This window comes from Elephantulus edwardii, unplaced genomic scaffold (genome assembly GCF_000299155.1).
Source record: "Elephantulus edwardii isolate Elephantulus edwardi_28Jun2011 unplaced genomic scaffold, EleEdw1.0 scaffold00005, whole genome shotgun sequence".
Classification (NCBI taxonomy): domain Eukaryota; kingdom Metazoa; phylum Chordata; class Mammalia; order Macroscelidea; family Macroscelididae; genus Elephantulus; species Elephantulus edwardii.
In genome coordinates, this window is record NW_006399755.1 from 31,325,893 (window position 1) to 31,347,276 (window position 21,384).

At 38.1% G+C, this 21,384-nt stretch overlaps 1 protein-coding gene across 3 annotated transcripts in view; it reads right to left on the minus strand.

Annotated features, from left to right (window-relative positions):
- NFIA (nuclear factor I/A) overlaps nt 1-21,384 on the minus strand; it is a 522,110-nt gene that overhangs the window by 55,566 nt on the left and 445,160 nt on the right. For all 3 annotated transcript variants that reach the window (XM_006879776.1, XM_006879778.1, XM_006879777.1), the window contains exons 8-9: nt 20,365-20,543; nt 17,736-17,901 (exon numbers count right to left, since the gene is read on the minus strand). In XM_006879776.1, coding sequence (XP_006879838.1) covers nt 17,736-17,901; nt 20,365-20,543 — 345 coding nt within the window. The remainder of the gene's footprint in view (nt 1-17,735; nt 17,902-20,364; nt 20,544-21,384) is intronic.

Consider the following 21,384-nt stretch of genomic DNA (forward strand, 5'->3'; position numbering starts at 1 on the left):
GGATGTCATAACAAAGCCCAAGTATAGAAAGGGGTAGCTATGAATGAAACACGTGAAGAGGGAAAGAAGGAAGAAGTAATATTGCAAATTACACTTGGCCACACAGAATTAAGGGAGGTAAGAATTTAAAGATCAGGGATGTGGATGTTTGAAATTGAAGGAGAAACAGCCTGCACAATTTATTTGGTAGTTAATTTTGATATTTTGGAAGATGTCCTTTACCAAAGCAATAGAGGCATCAAATGTCTGTTCTAAAAATCATTAAAACAACTGGACAGCTTCATGTAAAACCCTGCCCTAAATCTCTCAGATAAGAATTACCCTCTACACATGTTCCTTATGTTTAAAAAACTCAGACAAATTCACATGTATCTTAGGGATTTCCTCTAAAAAGAACTCAATACAAATTCCATTTCATTAGAAATAGAGAGAGATTCTAGTGCCTGTTGAGAATGTGCTAGTTGTTAGACATGAGTAATCAAAACAAGTTGAGGAACGCACTTGAAAACAAGCCTGTGTATCCAAAGTGCAATTTTATTAAGTATTTATCAGTGACAGCTGACGCGAGAGAAAAAATGCATGGGAAAGTATTCAGAGAGATGACTAAACTATTTGCAAATAGTTCTATCCCTAATTTTTTCTCCACTGCTCAGTCGCTGTTACTTTTTTTTTTTTTTTTTAAGCCAGTGAGAAAATCTTCATTTGGAAAATAAATATGCAGAAATCATCGGGAATCTATTGCTATTTATAAAATGGAGCTCACTGAAATTCAATTTACTTGGGAGCATACGGGTATTTTTCCTTCGAAGGCCCCAAAAGAAATGCTAAAGAATATTGAAGGAGTTTCTACCTCAAAGAAATCTATCAGTATTGACAAGCTCACAGAGCTTAGGTTAGCATTATGCTAGACCTACAGCTTTGCTCACAATCCAACGCAGAGATTTGGAAATCTCCACTGATGAAATAAAGGTGTCACTTTCATCTAGAAGATAACCACGTTAAATTTCCACTATTTTGATCACATCTGTGCAGTCAGTTTCCTCATCCTATTATCTCTGCAAATCTTTTGTCTTTACAAACAAGTTACTAAAAATGTGGAGGGGAGGGAGATGCAGCCCTCAGGGCATGAAATTAAAGCCTACTTATCGCTAGTAAATTATTACAGAACAACATACCCACAAGCTTCCTTCCTGAAAAGCTAATGAATTCGAACTTTAATATATTAGCATTACTTAACATGTAAGCTAACAATTTGCATGACATGTCTAATGTGCCAATAGTTGACAAAAATTCCGAATCCATTTAGCCAGATGGTTTTGCTCTTTTGATATTGTTACATGTACTGTGGATGCTCACAGGGAGGTAGGGGCTCAAGCTAGATCATGATTTGGGGTAAAATGTGCAGAGATGAAGGTACAAGACTTGACGGGGATGGAGCACAAGCAGAAAAATGGAGATCTGAGTAGACTGTAAACTCGGATGCTCTGACTTTGTATGACCCAAATCTGTGCACTAAGGGGGTACTTTACAATGAGTGTTTCCCATATACAGTCTACTTAAATTCCTGATGACTTTGGCTTTTAATCATTGTTTTAATGATAAGAAGCTGGTCTTGTTCCTGTTCATTTACATTTACTTCTGGTGGTTAACAATTTCTAAAACGATCCTTTTGTGTTTTGTTATTCTGCTGGTAGAACATCCTTATTGACCAGCACCAACATCAGATATGGGTGAGAACAGGTGAGAGTTATTTGTAATAGCCAGGGGGAATAAACCTTGGATTCAGCTGGGGTTTGCTAAAAATAGGAACTCAGATCAATATATTGGACTATTCTCTCTTGAAAGGCTTCTGTGGCCTCTCAAAAGGCGGTGTACCTCTGGAAACCTACTTCTGGGAATTTTAGCCTTAACAAATATTTCAAAATGCAGATGAAGATTTATGCTTGAGATCTTCATTTCAGCCTTACTTACAGAACAATCAACTAGATACAATTTTTAAGTTAATGCTTCATCCAGATGCTGTGTAGCCATTAAAACTATCTGGGTGGTCCAAAGGGTTAATAATGCTCGCTTTCATCAGCTAACTGAAAGACCATAGGTTTGGTTCTGCCTTGAGGTACCGCAGAAGAAAGGCGGGGTGACTTCTTAAAAACTGGCCATTGAAAACACTAGGGAAAAGCACAAGGAATTGTCATGAGTCAAAGTTGGCTTCTCAGTAACTGGTTTACAGGGAAGGACTGGCCCACAGTTAAGTGCTTACGGCTGGCTGAATACAGGAGATGCCGAGGATTTAGCATTGCTTGTGCTACTTGTAGGGAGCTCTGGTGGTACAGGCTATATAGGTGGTTGTGCTGCCAAACCAAATATGGCTCCTCTCTGGCAGTTAGAATTCACAAGCCGCTCCGTGGAGAGAGATGGACAGTCCCTGTCGGTATGGTTTACAACTTCAGAAACTCTGGAGACTCAGCCATGTGTTGGTTCTGACTTAACAGCCACGAGTGCTGAGCTGTGCCATTTCTAGCTTAGTTTCTGTTTAAGGGAAGCGATTCTGAACTGCAGTTAGATCTTAAAGATTATTTTAACCAAATGTCTTTTGTAACCTGCCTTGCCATTTTCATTTCTTAATAAGAGATAAATATTCCATTATCTATAGTATTTGCATCCCCTCAGTAGGCAATAAACTTTGCAATTTTATAACAAAATATGTTTAAAAATAATAGTTATGACATAATTTATATTATAATAAAAGGTATAAACCAAAGTGCATATACACATATATTATGATGATCATTTTAAAATATGCATAGAAGTGACAGAAAAGTAGACAAAAGATATTATCTCATTTGAAGAAAAGGTGTATGAATAATTTTAAAATCCTTTCCAGTAGCTTTAAGTTTTAAAATAAAACAATCATAAACGGAACCTTAAAAACCAAACTTTTTTGAAGCAATATGAAGAGTATTGAATATACCATGGACTGACAGGAGAACTAGTTTTGCTAGTCTAGGTTTGTCCTAGACATGGTGAAACCAGACTTCTCCTTGGAGGCAAAGATTCTGAGGCTTTATCTGACATACTCTGGACATGTTGCAAGAAGGGACCAGTCCTCAGAGAGGGACGTCATGCTTAGAAGGGTGGAAGAACAGTGCAAGAGATGAAGATCCCTGATGAGATGGATTGACTCAGCGATTAGGGTAATAAGGGTAGGTGTGTCAGAGACAATAAGGTTGGCACAGGATAGAGCAGGGTTTAGGGCTGTTGTACATAGGGTTGCTATGAGTCGCAAGTGACTCAACAACAGATAACAACAACCTCAGATAGTGTGAATAGAAAAGAAATTTCAGAACCAGATAATACTGGGTTGAATCCATTCAAACTTATACTGGAAACAACGCCCTGGTGACTGTAAACCTCTCTGAGCCTTGATATATAGAGTCCAGTAAAACAAATACTGTTTACATCAACACCCATAACCTTGCAACTAAGGCTTTACCCTCCACAGGAACAATCCAGAGTGATCCCTAGGAAGTTTAGTCAGATTGGCGGGGAATCTCTAGAATTCATTGTGCTTTACATACAACAGTTGAGAAAAAGTCCTTAAATTATCCAATCAGATACTACAGGTTATAAAATTTGATTAAGGATACTATACCTTGAGATAGTCACTTCTCAAAAATGTAAGAAAAAAAAGTAACTACTATTCAAACCTCAAGAGTTAACACTGAAAAGTCATTTTTTTTCCCACAGACTAGCACTTGTTTATTTTGACCAACACATGCCTTGTTGTTTGTGAAAAGTCATTTTTAAGAGTGCAAATTGGTACCTTTTTAAGAAAAATTTTCTAATGTGAGTCAAAAGGAATGTTCACACTACTTTGAGTAAATTTGATTGTGGGACTCTATCCTAAGGGTGTTAGGGAGCTCTGGTGGCTTAAAGGTACGGAGTTGCACAAAGGCACACAGTGTGAATTCACTACCTACTCCTCAGGAGAAACACGGGCCATCTCCTCCCATGTGATGTACATACAGCCTCTGAAAACCTGATGGAGGGTCAGCGAGGAGGCTGTTTCTTATTTGACAGCTCATTAAGAGCAACAATAATATCCTAAGGACTTTATTTGAGGAAGAAGTATATATTCAGGATATATTCTGAGACATAGTCTACAGATAGGAACAAAAGTTAATGTCTAACAATAGGGGAGAAAGTAAATTTTTAAAAAATATCACATTTCCTAATTTTTAATGAAAGAAGATGTATAATGCTAATTAAGAAATCAGCATACAAGATATATTCAAGTTGATCTTGATCATCGTATATGTGTTTATGCACATATACATAGAAATACACGCGTAAACATGCACTATCCCCCACCTCAAACAATACAAAGGAGTGGAGGAGGAAAGACCATAGAATTAATAGTAGTTTATTATAGGAAAACATAATTTTTATTTTTTAGTCTTTTTATATTTCTCGTTTCCTAAATTGCCATGTATTACTTTAATAAAGAAAGTCTTAAAAACTCATTTGCCACGTACACTATTTGAAATAGCAAAAACTAGAGAATAGAAGATTTACAAGAGGTTTAATCTCCCCGATGAATGTAGTCATCCACTGTTCTGTTCTTTGTCCATTCTTTCTTTGTAATGTTACTTTCTTAACTGTCTTTTTTACCTGCACTTGTTCTTGTGCTAATTATTCAACTTAATGTACTTATGATGCTATTTTTCTTGAAATAATATATGAAAGTTCATTATAGAGTATCATAGATTTAAAAAATAAGATACTCTGTCTCTGGAAATGGCATGTGTCCTGGGACATAGAAGTAGAAAGCATGGGACTTGGAAGCTCAATAGATCTGGTCAGAACTCCTGACTCAGCCTCAGAGTCTTCTTTTTAGAAATAATGCTGACAATTACAATTTTTCCGATTTATAGTAACAATCCAAAGCCACCAGGTGGAAGTTCCCACCACAATGCCTGATGAGCAATAATAATTTTTATTTTTTGTTGGCAAATTTAAGTTAAACACTTGGACTACATGTAAAATAGAAACACTCTGGAAAATGTATTTATTAAAATTATTAATAAAAAGAATACATATACATGCGTATTCAATGGATTCCTAGAGAGAATTTGTGAAAAATGGCTAATGGGAAACTACACTGCAGCCCTGGCTATCTGAGAGGGAAATGCTCTTCTTTACCAGAAAGGCAACATTTTTGCTTTAACATCTAAATTTCAGGTTAGTACATCTAAAAGCTAGATGAATAAGCTTTTTCAAGTGGTTTATGGACCCCTATGACCTACTGGTAAGAAGCTGTTTGTGGGAGAACTATGGAAATCTCCTCTTATGCAGTTTACTGCCTTTGAAAAACACACTGGAGGGTCAGCTTTGGGCCAGACTCACTCAACAGCATATGACAACAACAATCTTTCTGCCTTCTGAGATTTGTCCTTTAGATAAATGGTGCCTGGAAAGAATTTTCTTGTGGGAATCCTGTATTTTTTTTTAAAAAAATCCTATATTTCTGTGATAGTTTGACTTAACATTATAATATTAAATCTTTTGCTCCAACTGGGATTTATTTTGGTGAAGAAATTTTTGGTGTTTTTTGGTTTTTCCAAAAACTTATTGAATAATTTCTTTTTACTATCAAATATGAACTGTCACAGCTATTAAAGACAAAAATATGGTATACATTTGGGTTTCTTCCATAACTTTCTAATTCAGAACAATGTGAAAAATGAAAATGTAGTGGGACTAGCAGCAATAGTGGTAGAGAAATTAAAAGTAGAGAAATTAAAATCAATATGGAAAAAAAGCAAGTAAAATAAGTTTCTTGGAATTAGACGATACTAGCATGAAATTTATGAATATGAGGAAATGAAGAAGGAGTTCTTTGGGATTGTTTTGTATATGCAGGTGGTGGTTACGAGTAACTTACTCACTGCAAGAAATTTGGTGCCAACTCACAGAGATCCTTCGTTGGATTTCCGAGGCTGTATATATTAACAAAGGGGGGAGACTGCCCATCTTTCTCCTATACAGCTGCTGATGCATTTGAACCACCAGAGATGTATGTGCTTTGTCCAACTCACTATAAACTATGTTACCAAAGTTCACTAGTCACCAAGATATATAAAATCTCGGAATTGCACCCCTAAGAGTATCATTAAATACAAATTTAAGAAGTTTTAAAAAAATGTATAATAGTCCAAGCATAATGAAAAATTGTTTTCTAAAAAGAGACCATAAACTTGTTTTCATGTTACCTTTTACTATATACTCCTGTACCTTCTCAGAAACAGGAAACGGTGCTTACTTATGCCACATTAAAATTGTGTAAATTTGATATATCACTCATTCAATTACTATAAATGATTACTGATTAAATTAATAGACATAAGCATTTTAAAAAGAGTGAGAAAATAAGATCTGTTACTATTTTGTTGATGATTCTAGGCATTCACCACTAGGCCTAGGAGTAAAGAAAGTCTGCCTTTATCAATATTTCCTAGTCTTTGTTTTTTGCTGTTATTGCTTCAGCTCTCAATCTATATGCTGAACAGATCATTTGGAAAGCTGGACTTTATAAAAAAAGAATGGGGCATCAGGATTAAAGGAAAACTCATCAACATTTGCTTTAGGCAAATGACACACCTTGCTTTCCAAAACTGAAAAGGACTTGAAATATTTGTGACAGAAGGTCAAGGACTATAGCCTTCAATATGGACTGCATCTCAAGAAAACAATGATTCCCACCACCCGGCCAATAGGCAGCACTGTGATAGATGGAGAAAAGACTGAAGTTTTTAACAATTTCATCTTGCTTGGATTCACAATCAACATCCCTGGTAACAGCAGTTAGGAAATCAAAGGGCCGGTTGCACTGGGAAAATCTGCTGTCAGATACCTCTCCAGAACGCTAAAGAGCAACAGTGTCAACCAGATCCAGACCACAGTCTTCTCAATTGTTTGCTATGCATCTGAGAGGGGACAATGATTAGTAAGAACTGAAGCCTTTGAGTTGTGGTGCTGGAGAAGAGTTCTGAAATACAATGTACCACCAAGGGAACAAACAGATCTGTCCTGAAGAGGGTGAGACTGGGTTGCTTATTGAAGGCAAGGATTTTGAAGCTCCATCTCATAAACTTTGGGCATGTTACCAAGAAGGACTAGATCATGAATAAAGATATCATGCTTGGAAGGATAGAGGGTCAGTGCAGGAGAGAAAGACCCCGATTGAGATGGATTGACACAATGACTGTGGCAATGGGGTTGAAAGTGTCAGAAAAAGTGAGGTTGGCTCAGGATAGGGCAAGGTTCTGAGACACTGCTCACAGGATCACTGAAAGTAGAAGTTGACTCAATGGCACATAACAACAAGAAATTTTCTATTCTCTTCATTTTCTCTGTTAATAAGATAGATATACTGTTAGTAACTAGTTCACTAATACTAACATATCTGTATAATTTTCACTGCAAAGATATGAAAGTTTTCAATCAAAACAGAGGTATTTCTAGAACACTATGACCAAGCTTATGAACTCCAGGCTCAAGGTACCTGAGTGTGAACCACAGCTCCATGACACATAGATAAGTGAAGAGACCTATGATCAGTTGGAATGGTACCGCATCACTCTAATTCTTGCTTTTCTCACGTGTAAAATTAAGATTATTAAAGCGCTTTTTGTTGTTGTTGTAGGACTATTTTAAAAATTGTCTTGCTAGGCACATGGTTCAAATCCACCAGCTGATCCATGGGAGAAAAAAGGGCAATCTCTTCTCGTGCAATTAACTGCCTCTGAAAACTTGCTGGAGGGTCAGCTTTGAGTCAGTTCCGACTTACTGGAACATAACAACCACAATTATAAGAATTAAGTTATGTAATTCAGGTGAAACAGTTGAAAAAAAATATGTATCTGTGCCCTCCCAAAGCAAAAATGTAATACTTTGTTTCTGTTTGTCATTCATTTCAGACATGAGCAGGAAGTTATGGTTCCCTGGCAACTAGAAACCAAGTCATACTGCCAACTTGTTCAGTTACAGGATGAAGAAGGAAAAACATGTGAAGGTAAGTTCTTTGTTTGAATCCTCTTTCAAGTATTGTTGTTGTTGACTGCCATCAAGTTGAGCACAGCTCATAGTAACCCTGTGAAGAAAAGGCCTGAAGCCTTTCTAAAAAGTTCATAGAGTTTCCAGAGGTATGTTGTTTAGGACGTGGATGCCACTTATGGGAGTATAATCTTGCTAGAGTAGCCTCTACTCTCTAATTTCAGTTTCCTCATCTATAATATCCCACCCTGCAGGATTGTTAAGATGCAATGAGATAGTGTATATGAAGGTATTGCTTAGAAAAGGCTTTAAAATAAAAAATGTGAATAATATATGTAAAATAATATTTAAAATCATTAACTCTGTCCTAATCATTATAATGGTCAATTTCCATTTCTTTCACAGATTACTGTGTTCTTCGTTAGCTGGTTCACATTTACCCACATAATGAATACGGATAAGATTCATCTGAGATTTAAAAATAAATAATACTTGTTACTGCAGGATTCTATTTTAAACAAAATTCTAGCTTTAAAAAAAGGAAAAAAGTACATAGCTAAAAAGCATGGAGCAAGATGTTTATGAGTTTCTTTATGTAATTTTAAATTGAGTTTTGGAGTTCTTAATTAATTAAAAGAAAACTATGCATGTTTTATCTACCATCATAATTTAAAAAATTCGTTTTCTCTTCCATTATAACTCTAGGCTATGATGCCAATCTTTCTTTTTCTCCCAGGAAAGTCAATTTTTATGGCAGGACCTTGGCCTCAATCTACTATATAAAGATTAGATTTTATAATACCATTAAGAGAGCATGAGAAAGTATAGTATATTTCAAATGATCATACCACAAGTAGATTCAAATACAGGGATTTCTTCTAGACCTATGCTGTTGTGTTCAGAACTCTTAGGAAGATATATTCATTATTTATCTGTATGAAAGGCACCCTTTCCCACTTAGATGCAACGATGCATGTGGAAAACTCAGTAAGTTACAAAGATGTTAGGATAATTATCAGCACTAAGCTGCCAAATACGTGTCTCAAACATGTTGTGATGTTGTTGATTGCCATTGAGTTGAGCACGACTTATAGAGACCCTATGAACAAAAGGCCTGAAGCCTTTCTATAACTATTGTTTCTCCAAGTTCATAGAGTTTCCAGAGGCATATGGTTTAGGAAGTGGATGCCACTCCTGTTTCTAAATCTGAATCAATGTGGGAGCTCCAATAAACACTGCCCAAGATGGGTAGTCATTGTGGTATTTGACACACCTATGGCATAGCTGTTCCATTATGGCATTTGAGACTCCAATGGCACAAGGCTCAGTGTCACAGCAAACCCAGATTACCTCTGCATAACACATTGACAAAAGTGCTGCATGTTTTAGAATAGTGTTCCTCCAAAATATAGTAACAAGGGATTAAAATATAATCCCTTGGGCCCAATTTTTAAATACAAGGGCCCCCAGGAGGTTTTATTTACTCTAAACAAGAGGCTTAAATAAAAAAGCAACCACACATTCCACACATACCCTCAACCAAAACAAGAGAGCCCACCTTATAGAGTCTAGCCACTTCACCCATTCTCCAAAAAGGAGTCAAGGGCTTGCCTTAATAAAACTCTTGTTCCCCTACCCTCCCAGACCTGCTCTTCTTGACATCCTTCTATCTCAGTTTATGGCAACTCCATCTTCATGGCTGTCCAGGTCAGCAATCTATGAGGCATTGCTGCTATCCATTTTTCTCAGCTCATCCACATCAATCAGAGGAGCTTCTGAAATATATCAAGGACATGGTAGCTTTCCACCACCTCTTTGGTAGAGTCATTAGTATCTTTTGATCTCATCTATAGATTATTTTAATAGCTTCCCTTCCCTTTAATTTTCTCCACTGTGAGCATCCTGGCCCCTAACATACTTACTCATTTATTTACATGTTGTTTTCCCTCTGTGCCCTTCCCACAGAATGCAAACTCCAAGAGGACAGTGGATTATGTTCCTTCTGTTCATTTTTTAAAAATTTTATATATTTTTTGTTCCCGGAATAGTGGCTGGCACATTTCTTATGGTTATTGATAACAAAATAGCCCCTTATCTCCCTGTTTTCCTACTTTATGAAATCTACTTTCAATAAAGACTCAGAGGGCATCTGTTAAAGACCTGGAGAGTGTCACTTCTCTACTCTTCAGTGCAGCTTTCATGCCAAAGTCCTGACGAGGATTTTTAGAATTGTATTGTTTCTCCCTCAGCTCCAAGCTCATCTTCATCACCTCTGTCTTCCCTTTCCTCCTACTTTCGATGTTCACTCTTTTCTTACCAAATTAGCCTCCAAGCTGTTCCTCAAACATGCCAGGCTGACTTTGTACTAGCAATTGCGCCTGCTTGGAAGCTTGTTCCCCTTTAAGTCTCCTGGCTCACCCGCTCATCACCAACAGGTGTTTGTTGAAGGTCCCCCTGTTCAGACAGCATTCTCTGACCCTGTGTATAGTTACATCCCACCTCTAACTACAACCAATCCCCATTTCCTTAATTTTCCTGCAGAGCAGTGATCACAAACTTAAATTCTATCTATGATACTGATCATGTTGCTTATTGTCTGCCTCTCTCTCTAGAATCAAAGGTCCTGAAGGCCAGGGATTTTTGAATCTCTTCCTTCCCCTTCTGAATCCTATCCTCTGGATGAGTGATAGACACATACCTACTGCTGTTGTTGTTATGCGCCATCAAGCCGCCTGCGATTCATAGCAACCCTTTGTACAAGAGCCCTAAACCCTGCTCTGTCCTGTGCCAATCTCACTGTCTCCAACACATCCACCCAAATTACTCCGGTCACTGAATCAATCCACCTAATAGAGGGTCTTCCTCTCCTGTGCTGTCCCTCCACCTCCCCAAGCATGATGTCCTTCTCCAAGGACTGGTGCCTCCTTGCAACATGCCCAAAGTACATCAGACAGAGCTTCAGAATCCTTGCCTCCAAGGAGCAGCCTGGCTTCACTTTCTCTAGGATGAATCTGTTTGTTTTCTTGGCAGTCCATGGTATATTCAATACTCTTCTCTAGCACCACAGCTCAAAGGCGTCAATTCTCCTTCTATCCTCTGTTGCTCAATATTCACGGAATGAATAAAAGTAAGCATATTCCTTCAAACCATAAACATGTCAACACAAAGCTGAACACACTCATGGTGGCCCCATGCTGATTGGCGCTGGTATGTCAGAGTAGAACTGTTCCCAGAGGGCTCTCCATGACGGATTTTTTTGGAGACAGACTGCACGTTGGTGTGGACTGGAACTTTCAACCTATAGCGTTAACAACATGCACCACCCAGAATTCCTTCTAGTCCCTTAATGAGCGCTAAATCTGCAAAGATAATCAGTGGGAACAGAAAACAGAAGCTTAGAATCATATAGGCTATGTCTTCTGCTTGTCAGGGTATCTTAAAGACTCAGCATGGTGTATCAACCTCTCTTAACACAAATCAACAAAATAAAACTTCTTGGGGGGGGGGAGGTGAGGAAATACTGTTATGCACCTTGCCAAAGTGTTCTAAGACACTGGTAAGGATTTTGCCCATTAAAATGTATTTATTTCATATTCAGTCCCCTCACTCCACACCCATTACATTTGTCTTTCCACTATTTTTCAGGCCACAGATGCAAAGTTTAGTACTGATGCCAGAGGCAACTGATTAGTTAAAAAATACATACCCTGCTGTAAGCAGGCATCCCACTTATATTTCATTATAAGAGGATATTAAAAACGATGCCTTGAACTTTTAACTGTGTACAGAACAACCCATCTTTCACCCCAGTGACAATCTGCTTATAAGACTGTGGAAAGAGCAGTTAGTGCTGTGCCCATTAACAGAGATGGCAATTTGAGGCTCAGACATGGTTTACTGCAAATCATCTCAAGCCCCTAAGCAGAAAAGGCTGCCATAGGTTACACAACCAGTGTCTCAACTTTGGACACACTCTTGGGACACTGAACATCTGTACTTAATGCCCTGTCATGATGTTTCTCATTTCTAAAGCTGAGCTCTCATAAACTTATTAAGATAAACAGGATCTTATCATCCTATGGATTTAATTTCTAAGAAAGCAACATGATTTATGAAACTATAGTTTTCCTGTAAGTTTTTATCCAAGGGTAATCCATTTTAGGCCCCCCACCTGGTTTCTCAAGAAAAGTTCTGCCTTCCCTCTGAGATATAAAACGACAATGTTATAAATAGCTTAAAAGTCACCTCCTTCAGAAAAATCTTTCCTTGAAGCTTCAAGCCTAGGCATGTCCCTCTGTAGCACCTGTGCATGTTTCTGTCACAATGTTGCTCCCTATAAACTGCCTGTGTACCAGGTGTTTCTCTCAAGAAATCCCACACTGCTTAGGAGCTGGGATTACAACTAAATATCCCTGAATCCTCAGAATCTAACACAATCTTTGGTGTTCAGTGTGTGATGGCTGAATACAGGAAGGAAATACAAAGACAGTCATCAAGGATGAATGAAAGTTAAACAATAAATAGGGATGCTTCTTCACTTTTGATAACTGTTCCCTACCACACACTGCTGGTCTCCTGTATACTCTTACACACTCCTCTGTAAATTGAAGAGTTGGAAGGAGAAATGGGATATGACTTGTCCCTCCTCTTCCTTGTCTCTTTCTGTTACAGAGATTACTGCTTGAAAGCCAAGGAAAAAACTACACTTCCAGACTCTCAGTTTCCCACAGGCGGGCAGACCCCACACAGGAAAACCTGTGGTGGTCTCTCACTATAGAGACAGATAGATACATCTGTGGAACTTGTAGACTCACAAGCCTACAGACATAACCACATTCTGTAATGTGAAGAGGATATTATAGTATCTCATTTGATTATTTGCCTACATTTATCAAATGGCTTAGAGATCAGGGCATATACATTGATTTTGGTTTATTTTTTGTGGACTTTGTAAATACCCTCACAGCCAGGACCAGTGAGCCTTAAGAATAATGAGAGACTTCATCAACACCCTCTTTTATAAGTGGATAACGTAAGGGGACACTCTTTTGATAGAATATCTTCCTGTGAACTCAGTATATCCAGAAAGGTCCAACAACCAGGGCAACTATGTATGTAAACAGATAAGAATTCTGCACACTATTAGTATAACCTTTTATTTTGTTTACTTTCCTCAAATTCTGGATTAGAGAATTCTCAAATTCTTGATTAAAAATGTTAGTATGAAATTGTCAGTATCAAACTGGGGCCCCTTTACTAACATTCCTTTCCCTTCCTAACACTTGGAGATACTGCTCTTACTGCCTTGTGACCACATGAGCTGAATCAGCCAGACTCCCCCATAATGGTGCTAAGATGTTTTCAGTTGAGCATAAGAGGAAGGACAGGTATAGGCTTTACAAGGTGTTTAGTTTAATTTGTGAATGAGAGTCCAAAATTATGGACTGGAAAAACAACTGATTGAAGCGTTGAGTAACTTCAACTTGTCCTACAGACACATTTCACCAGTACTCCAGCCCCAGATCCTCCAGTAGGTATGCATGCATTTTGGTAGGCAACAAAATGTATTTTATCCAATGTTTTTGGTGGCAATGCTCACTGTAGCTGATTTAACACAACCTACTATGTTCAGTATTATCACCAGCATCTTACTGATGAAGAAACTGATGGGAAGAGAAACACATTAAAAAGGTAGGGCATTTAGGCTTCAACAGCCATATATCACGTTTCCAGTCAGCCACTCTGCCTTAGCAGAGCGCTGCTGCCATTACTGGAAAACCCATTAAGAATGCGTGAGACACTGATAGCAGAAGTGAAAATAGGTTTACATAATATGGGCTGTGCATTATTGTTATAAGAATTTAAAGGACTATGGCAATGTCTTTGAGGAAAAAGAGAACAAGGTAAACTGCAGTGTATGCAGAGGTGTGTGCTGATACAATTTGCAGGTTTGCCAATCTGTAAGCCAATATCCCCAGTGAAGGAACAAGCAGAGTCTGGAGGCAGTTGTTTCTCTGACTTGTTAAAAGATGATACATACAAACCCCACAGTAAACAGAACACTCCTATAAGTATCTGCTTCTCTGGGATTCCAGGATTTGTAGGCCAGGTCTAGCTTGTTTCCTTGGTATCTGGATACTTAAGGGCTTTCTCCTTTGTTGACAGGTGTTGAATCAATTTTTACTAAGAGTTGTTAAACTACTTTACTAAGTAGTTGTTGTTATGTAGCATTGCACTCAGCTTGCATAGTGACTCTATGAACCATCCCATCCTGTGCCACCCTCATCATCTCTGACATACTTGAGCCCATTGAGACAGTCACTATGTCAATTCATCTGGTCAAAGGTCTTAGTAGAGTCACCTAAAACCTCTCCTGAACTTGTAATCTTTTTACTATCAATATAGAAGCTATACATGATGCCAATAATCTGCATGCTTTAGAAAAATCTATAAATATTACAGAACTCAAAGCTGACTCTCAGCCATATGTCCATAAGGTACTCTAAGCCTTTTTTATTCAATACCCACATAGTTAAATATAATAAGAATGGTGGAAACAAAGTCATCTTTTTTCTTTGGCTTTTCCTCTTGCGCTCAATTCCACTCTCCTTCCAATATTTAAAGAAAAGACTCAGAGGTCCACAGCTATGTTTATATATTTACTATACTTCTGTAAATAGCCTCCTATACAGAGTTAACTCATTGTTTGCTGTGACCCTAAACACTGTGACACTGATGTGTCAAATGTGATAATGGTTACCCATGGTGGACAGTGTTTGACAGAGCTCCCTGATAAAAACAGGCTTGGATGCAGCAGTGGCATCCACTTCCGAAACAACTTACCTCCAGAAACTCTATGAACTTGGAGAAATGATGATAGTTATACAAGTATTCAGGTCTTTCGTTCATAGGGTTGCTATGAGACGTCTACAACTCAATGGCACTTAACAACAAACAACAACAACAATGAGAAAGCTCTCTTGGCCTAGTGGATAGAAAGTTACGCTACCAAGCCAGTGGTGGGTGATTTTAATCTGTGGCCCTCTGGCTTGGATTTGTTTTTGGTCAAATATTCTTCTAAGTGGTATAACACTGGTCTGTCCATTTACTGTACAGAGGTAACTCATGGTTGCTGTGATGCCAAACACTGATGTGTCAAATGTGTGATGATTACCCATGGTGGAGAGTGTTTGGTGGAGCTCCCGATTAAAACAGACTTGGAAGCAGGAGTATCATCCACTTTTAAAATAGCTTGCCTTTGGAAACTCCATGAATTTGGAGAAAAGATGGAAATTACACAATTGTTCAGGTCTTTCTTTCACAGGGTTGCAATGCATTGTCTATGACTTGACTGCACTTAACAACAACAACATGCAAATGGCCATGAAAGCTCAGCTGAATGTGTATACATCTCCTTGACTCACATTCAACTCCTATAATTGCTGTTCAAGTTCTCTATCCTAATGCTTCTTTTCTAGTCTACAACAATCCTTTCCTAAATTAGATTTCCTAAGCTAGAAATACAAGCTGGGTATAGGTCATGGCACTAGAGGTACATTATTGTCAGTGTCAGATGGATCTTGGCAGAGAGTAAAAAGTACTAGAAGACTGTCTATCTGTGTTTCATTGACTATGCAAAGATGTTTGACTGTGTCGGTCACATCAAATTGTGGCTAGTCTTGAGGAGAATGGGAATCCCAGAACACCAGATTGTGCTTACATGAAACCTATACTTTGACCAGGAAGCACTTCTCAGAACAGAGCATGGAAACACTGCATGGTTCAAAAATAAGAGAGGAGTGCATCAGGAATGTGTTCTGTCTCCATAACTTTACAGTCTATATGTAGAACAGATCATTTGGGAGTCTAGACTTTATGAGGAGGAATGTGGCATCAGGATTGGAAGAGGACTCATCAACAACCTACATTATGCAGATAACACAACCTTGCTTGCTGGAACTGAGGAGGACCTAAAGTGCTTGTGGTCTCCAATATGGAGTGAAGCTCAACATCAAGAAGACAAAGATTCTCATTACTGGGTCAATTGACAGCACCATGATAGATGAAGAAGAGACTGAAATTGTTAACATTATAGCTTGCTCAGCTCTACAATCAACAAACACTCTTGCTACCAGCAGTCAGGAAATCAAAAGATGGATTGTACTGGGAAAATCTGCTGTCAGGAATCTCTTCAGAGTACTGAGAAGCAACGATACCAGTCTAGAGACTAAGATGCACCTAATCCAGGCCATGGCCTTCACAATTACATGTTCTGCATCAGAGAGCTGGACAATGACTAAGGATGACAGAAGATGAGTCAACACTTTTGATAGAAAAGAGTCTTGAACATACCGTAGACCACCAAGAAAACAAACACATCTGTCTTAGAGAAGGTAAATGAAGTTTCTCCTTGGAGGCTTTTTTTTTTTTTTTAAGCTTCATCTCACATACTTTGGGCACTGGAGAAGAAAATCGTACTGGTAAGTGTGGAGGGACAGTACAGGAGAGGAAGACCCTGGATGAAATGGGTTAATACAGTAACTGGGGCAATGGAGATAGGTGTGTTGGAGTCAGTGAGACTGACTCAGGACAAGCCAGGCATCAGAACTGATGTACATAGGGTCGCTATGAATCACAGGCTACTCAATGGCACATAACGACAACAAGAAGTTGGATTTCTTGGCTCCAGTCTTATCTCCAGTGAAGATTGTCTTGAAGTCTTTCTTTAGAGTTACTGTCATTCACTGTCATATTCATTTGCCTTTCTTGTACCTTGATCTCTTCCCAAAGCTTAAGGGAAAATGGTAATCCCACCATCTATCAAGGGAAGCTGTCCATCACTATCTAGGAACTCTGCCTCCCGTCCTCACTCTTTGTGTCTTTGTTGTAGGTACTAACAAAACCAATGTATGTTATAGCTATTTCTGTCTTCTTTCTGACTCTAAAAAATCAGGAGATATCTGGAGGATTGTTCTCATTCAAATTCATGTAGCAAACAAGCTCATCATCTAGAAGTGTGTTGAAAGCCTCTATTTTCTCATCAAGGGTTCCCAAACTACTCAGAGGAGAGTCAGAAGTCTTTCCTGTTTCAATCCAATTTTACCCTTAATCTCCTCCCTTTATCCAGCTTCACCATGAAATTGCCAAGGCTGCCTGTTCAGATCTTCTGCCTACCTCTTACTCTTGGTGAATGTCCAATATACATTTCTTTGAAGTAATACTCTAAACTTTCTTTTTCCTTTTTTATACATGAGTTATAGAACCTGTATATCTCATTAAGTGCATTCCTCTTGGACTTCAAGTTCCCAGAAAATAGGACTATAAGGAAGTATGAGGAACTTTTTTGCTAACAAGAATACATGCAATGTGATATCGGTGATCATGAGAACAGTATTCTTAGTCACTCAAATAATATGTAATAATAATAGTTTATGTTTATTTCAGTCATAGGTACATAGTTTACCATATTATCCACCCAAGCATTATTTATTTTCCATGTCTGATATAGCTGATCATACCGTAAGAACAGTGTTCCTTTGATTCAGGTCTCATTTCTACTACAGCTTTCACTGGGGAACTTCCTGCCTGAGTTTGAGTGGCACCAAGCAAAGCTAAGGTGTGGTCTACTCAAGTGAGGAGTGTTTTCTAAGTGACCGACGCCTCGTCTTAATCATACTCACTTGGTGAGGTGGGAGATGCTGCACCTCCTTCTGTTGACGTGGTTGGAGGCTTGGTGTCTGGCACCGGCAGAGGCACAGGCCTGGCCATTGGTGGCGGCGGCGGTGGTGGCAACATTGGGGTGGGAAGGAATGGGTTGTGTACTTTGCCTTGGCTGCTCCCATTGGGCTACATGGATGGGGAAAAAGAAATCACAAACAAGAAAAAGAAGAAACAGACATCAACCATTAGCGACTTCTGATAACAAAAAATTTCATTAGGTGCCTTTTACATAAATTAGCTTTCTAGCTGGTCAAATTCTTCAGTAAGTCTATATAGAGAGAATTCTGTTGGTAAAGCATTCCATAAAAATTCCTTCTTAAGTTCATAAGCTCAGTGTATCTTAAACTTATCTCTGGAACTATATAATCTTTCTAGGGGGTGGGTGGGTGGGGAATGCCTAGGTACATAGCTCTTATGGCCTAGTGGATAAGGAGCTGCTCTGCCAACCAAAAGGGAGGCAGCTTGAATCTACCAACTGCTATGTGGAAAAAAAATGGGCAATATCTTCTCCTGTGTAGCTATGAGTTTGTTGTAACTCAACAGCAATTCATTTTGAATTTAGTTCCATAAAGCGAACCTACCAGTGGTCATGTTTCAATTCTGGGTAAGCTATTACCTTCATCATTCTTGTAACTATTAAATATCTATTTAATCTGTAGGTGCTTTATTATACATACATACATATATTTATAATATATATATAAATAAATACGAATACACACTGTCATACCTATTTACAAAGATATAACAAAGTATCCTAAACCTGAAGTTAAATAAAAATTATTTTCCTTTCACTCCTCAAAGTTTACATTATATAACATTTAATAAATGTGTCAAGTGAACATAAAAAACATTTCTTTCACATATTGTACAACATCAGGCACAGAAACTTCCGAATTCAGCTGTTGTTAGAGTTCTGTGAGGGAAAAATATCACTTCTAATTTTGATTTAAATTATATAAGCACATGTCATAAGAGTCATATTTATTTGGCTGCCTGATGTTAGAACAGTCAAATGACAGCTTTTAACAAAAGAAAAGTTTTCCTTCTCTAGCTAATCTCCATTTTGTTTTCAAGATGTGCAAAACAGCACCATGAAGAGACCTGCCCTAAGTGAAGCCTTATAAAATTTTGATCAAAATATGAAACTGGGAATTCAGTAGTTATATTAGATGGTGTTAGAACTATTAAATAAAAGGGGGGGATTTGTAAAATTTGTAAAATGTTTAAAGCTGAGTTATACCTTCCAAGTTTCTCATATATTTCTAACTACATATTCAGACTTTAGTGACACTAGTCAAGAAACAACTGTAAGCTGAAGTCACTAATCAAAATGTGGCTGAAGGGTAAACTGCTGTCCCAGGTTTTTATGTTTTAAGTTGAATCATTCCACTGAGGCTATCTCACTCTCCCATCAACATTCACTTATATATTTAGTATTGTTCCTCAAAGACTATCTCATCTCCCAATCGGAATGCAGGGCTCTCTGGCCAGCTAGCTTGCCTGTGTGTTATTTCTGAGGGGGGCTGAAAGTCCATAAGTGAATGCTTCAGAATGAGCCAAGCAAATGAATACACAAGCAAAAAGAAAAGAGGCACCATATTGATTTGTTGTCTAGACAGAAATGTATCTGCTAACACATCACCAGACATTAGTCAAAGCTGCCTGTTCTGGTTCAGATATGCAGAATCAGGTATTTCTGCAAGGGAAGAAAACCAGTGGGAGGGCAGTGTGACACAGCCTTCTGAGTTCAGTAATGATTATGGCGAATCTGTGGCTCTGTTAGCAGTAATTAGGAGAAAGGAAAATTAAATTAGGACTTATGTTCATTATTATTATTAATAGTAGTAGTAGTGATAGTGGTCATAATCTTAGTATATAACTATCCATTGTCAACCTTTAACTCTAGCTTTAAAATACAATGTCACATCACTTTCCTACTTGGAATGTTATTTTAAATTATGATTATATGGTTTATATGAGAGAAAAACCACAATATATTAATTTGAAGCTATTGAATACTGCTTAACTTTATACAAAGATAAGTAGAAAAGATAATTACTTGCAGAAATAACAAATCATAATAAACTGTACTTTTAGCATCTTGAGTTCAAGTACTGGTCAACTTGATCTAAAGTGTTAGAAGACTATATTTTTTAAAAATATCAACTGAGTTGATATGAAACATCTGTCTCCCTTGTCCCCCTACCTCTCTTGACCATCCCAAATCATTATTTTCAATTACTTGGTCTTTCTATTTTGTTAACTGCATGAGCCTCTGGGTTAGAATGCATGAGGTGGAATTATCAACCCACAGACCTTGGAAGGTTATATAGTTCATCCTTGAGATGATTTATATTCATAAGCTTGACAGTTGCAAATTTAACACAAACACTGTTTTGAAAGCCTGGCCAATCACTCTTAGAACAAGTTAACTTTCCCACAATCTAGAATAAATATGACACTTGCTGGCAGTCAGTCAGCACAACATTAGAGCACACTGCCACATGATCATAAGGTCTCTCCTTGTTATTTTTACATTCAACTAACATTTCTAAAAAAATGAAGGGGAAAAAAAGGTTTCCTTACATTGAGGAACCCCACCTGTCCAGCCTGCTGACCAGCATCAGGGCAGACAAGTTGGACAAACTCTTTCAGCGTCTCCTGAGGGTGGTAGCGGATGGCTGGGTGTGAGAAGTAAGGCCCAGGCTGCTGGATAATGGGTGACGTCGGAAAATGAAGAGTCGATGGTGTTGCATGTGGACTTGCTGTAGGGGAAGAAAACATCAGTTATGAAGACAAAAGTGCACTGTGTCATCGCTTCTGAGCCTGTTTTAACTTCCTTCTCTCCACTCAATCTAGAGTACTGTTCGTGTGACGGAACACTGGATAGGGCTGATAGATTCTATTTCTTACAGCACTAAAACAAACATGGAGGTTAGATTAGGGTAGAGTTTCAACCTGTCTTTCTATTTTCAGTGGACATGAGTTATAAAGGCATTAATAATCCTCGGTGAAGCTCAAGATTATTCATTACCTTAAGAGCCTTTTTAATGAAGCAAGCAATAAAAAATGTATTTGGTAGATTAGACCTGATTTAACTGACATTACATATGACAAATTCTAGTTTGCACATATGGATCCTTTTTCATGCTGAGCTATCCATAGACAATAATTCATTGTTAAAGCTCTTATACCCCTTTCAAGGAAATTTCCAGGGACTAATTCAGGATGAAATTTTTCTGAAGTATGTAGTAAATGATCACTTAATGAACCTGTGCAATTTGGGGGCGTCACTTTACATGGGAGCTTTATGTCACCTCTTTTGCCATTTCAAAGCCAAACTCGGAAATGCATAAATGTTGGAGGGGCAACCCACAAGCTGAGCAGGCAGTGACCCCTGCTAAAATGTTGGCCGGGTGCCCATAAAAACTGATAAAAGACTCAGACAACTATTACTCCCCTACATTTGAACCCTGCTAAATTTCATTTGTACAAGAGGAAGATTATATTAGATTAAAAAACTTATGTGAGGTGCTTAATAATTTTCCTGAGAGAGATTGTGTCCTTGAATTGAAAGGGTGATTGATAAAACTGGCTGCAGGGTAT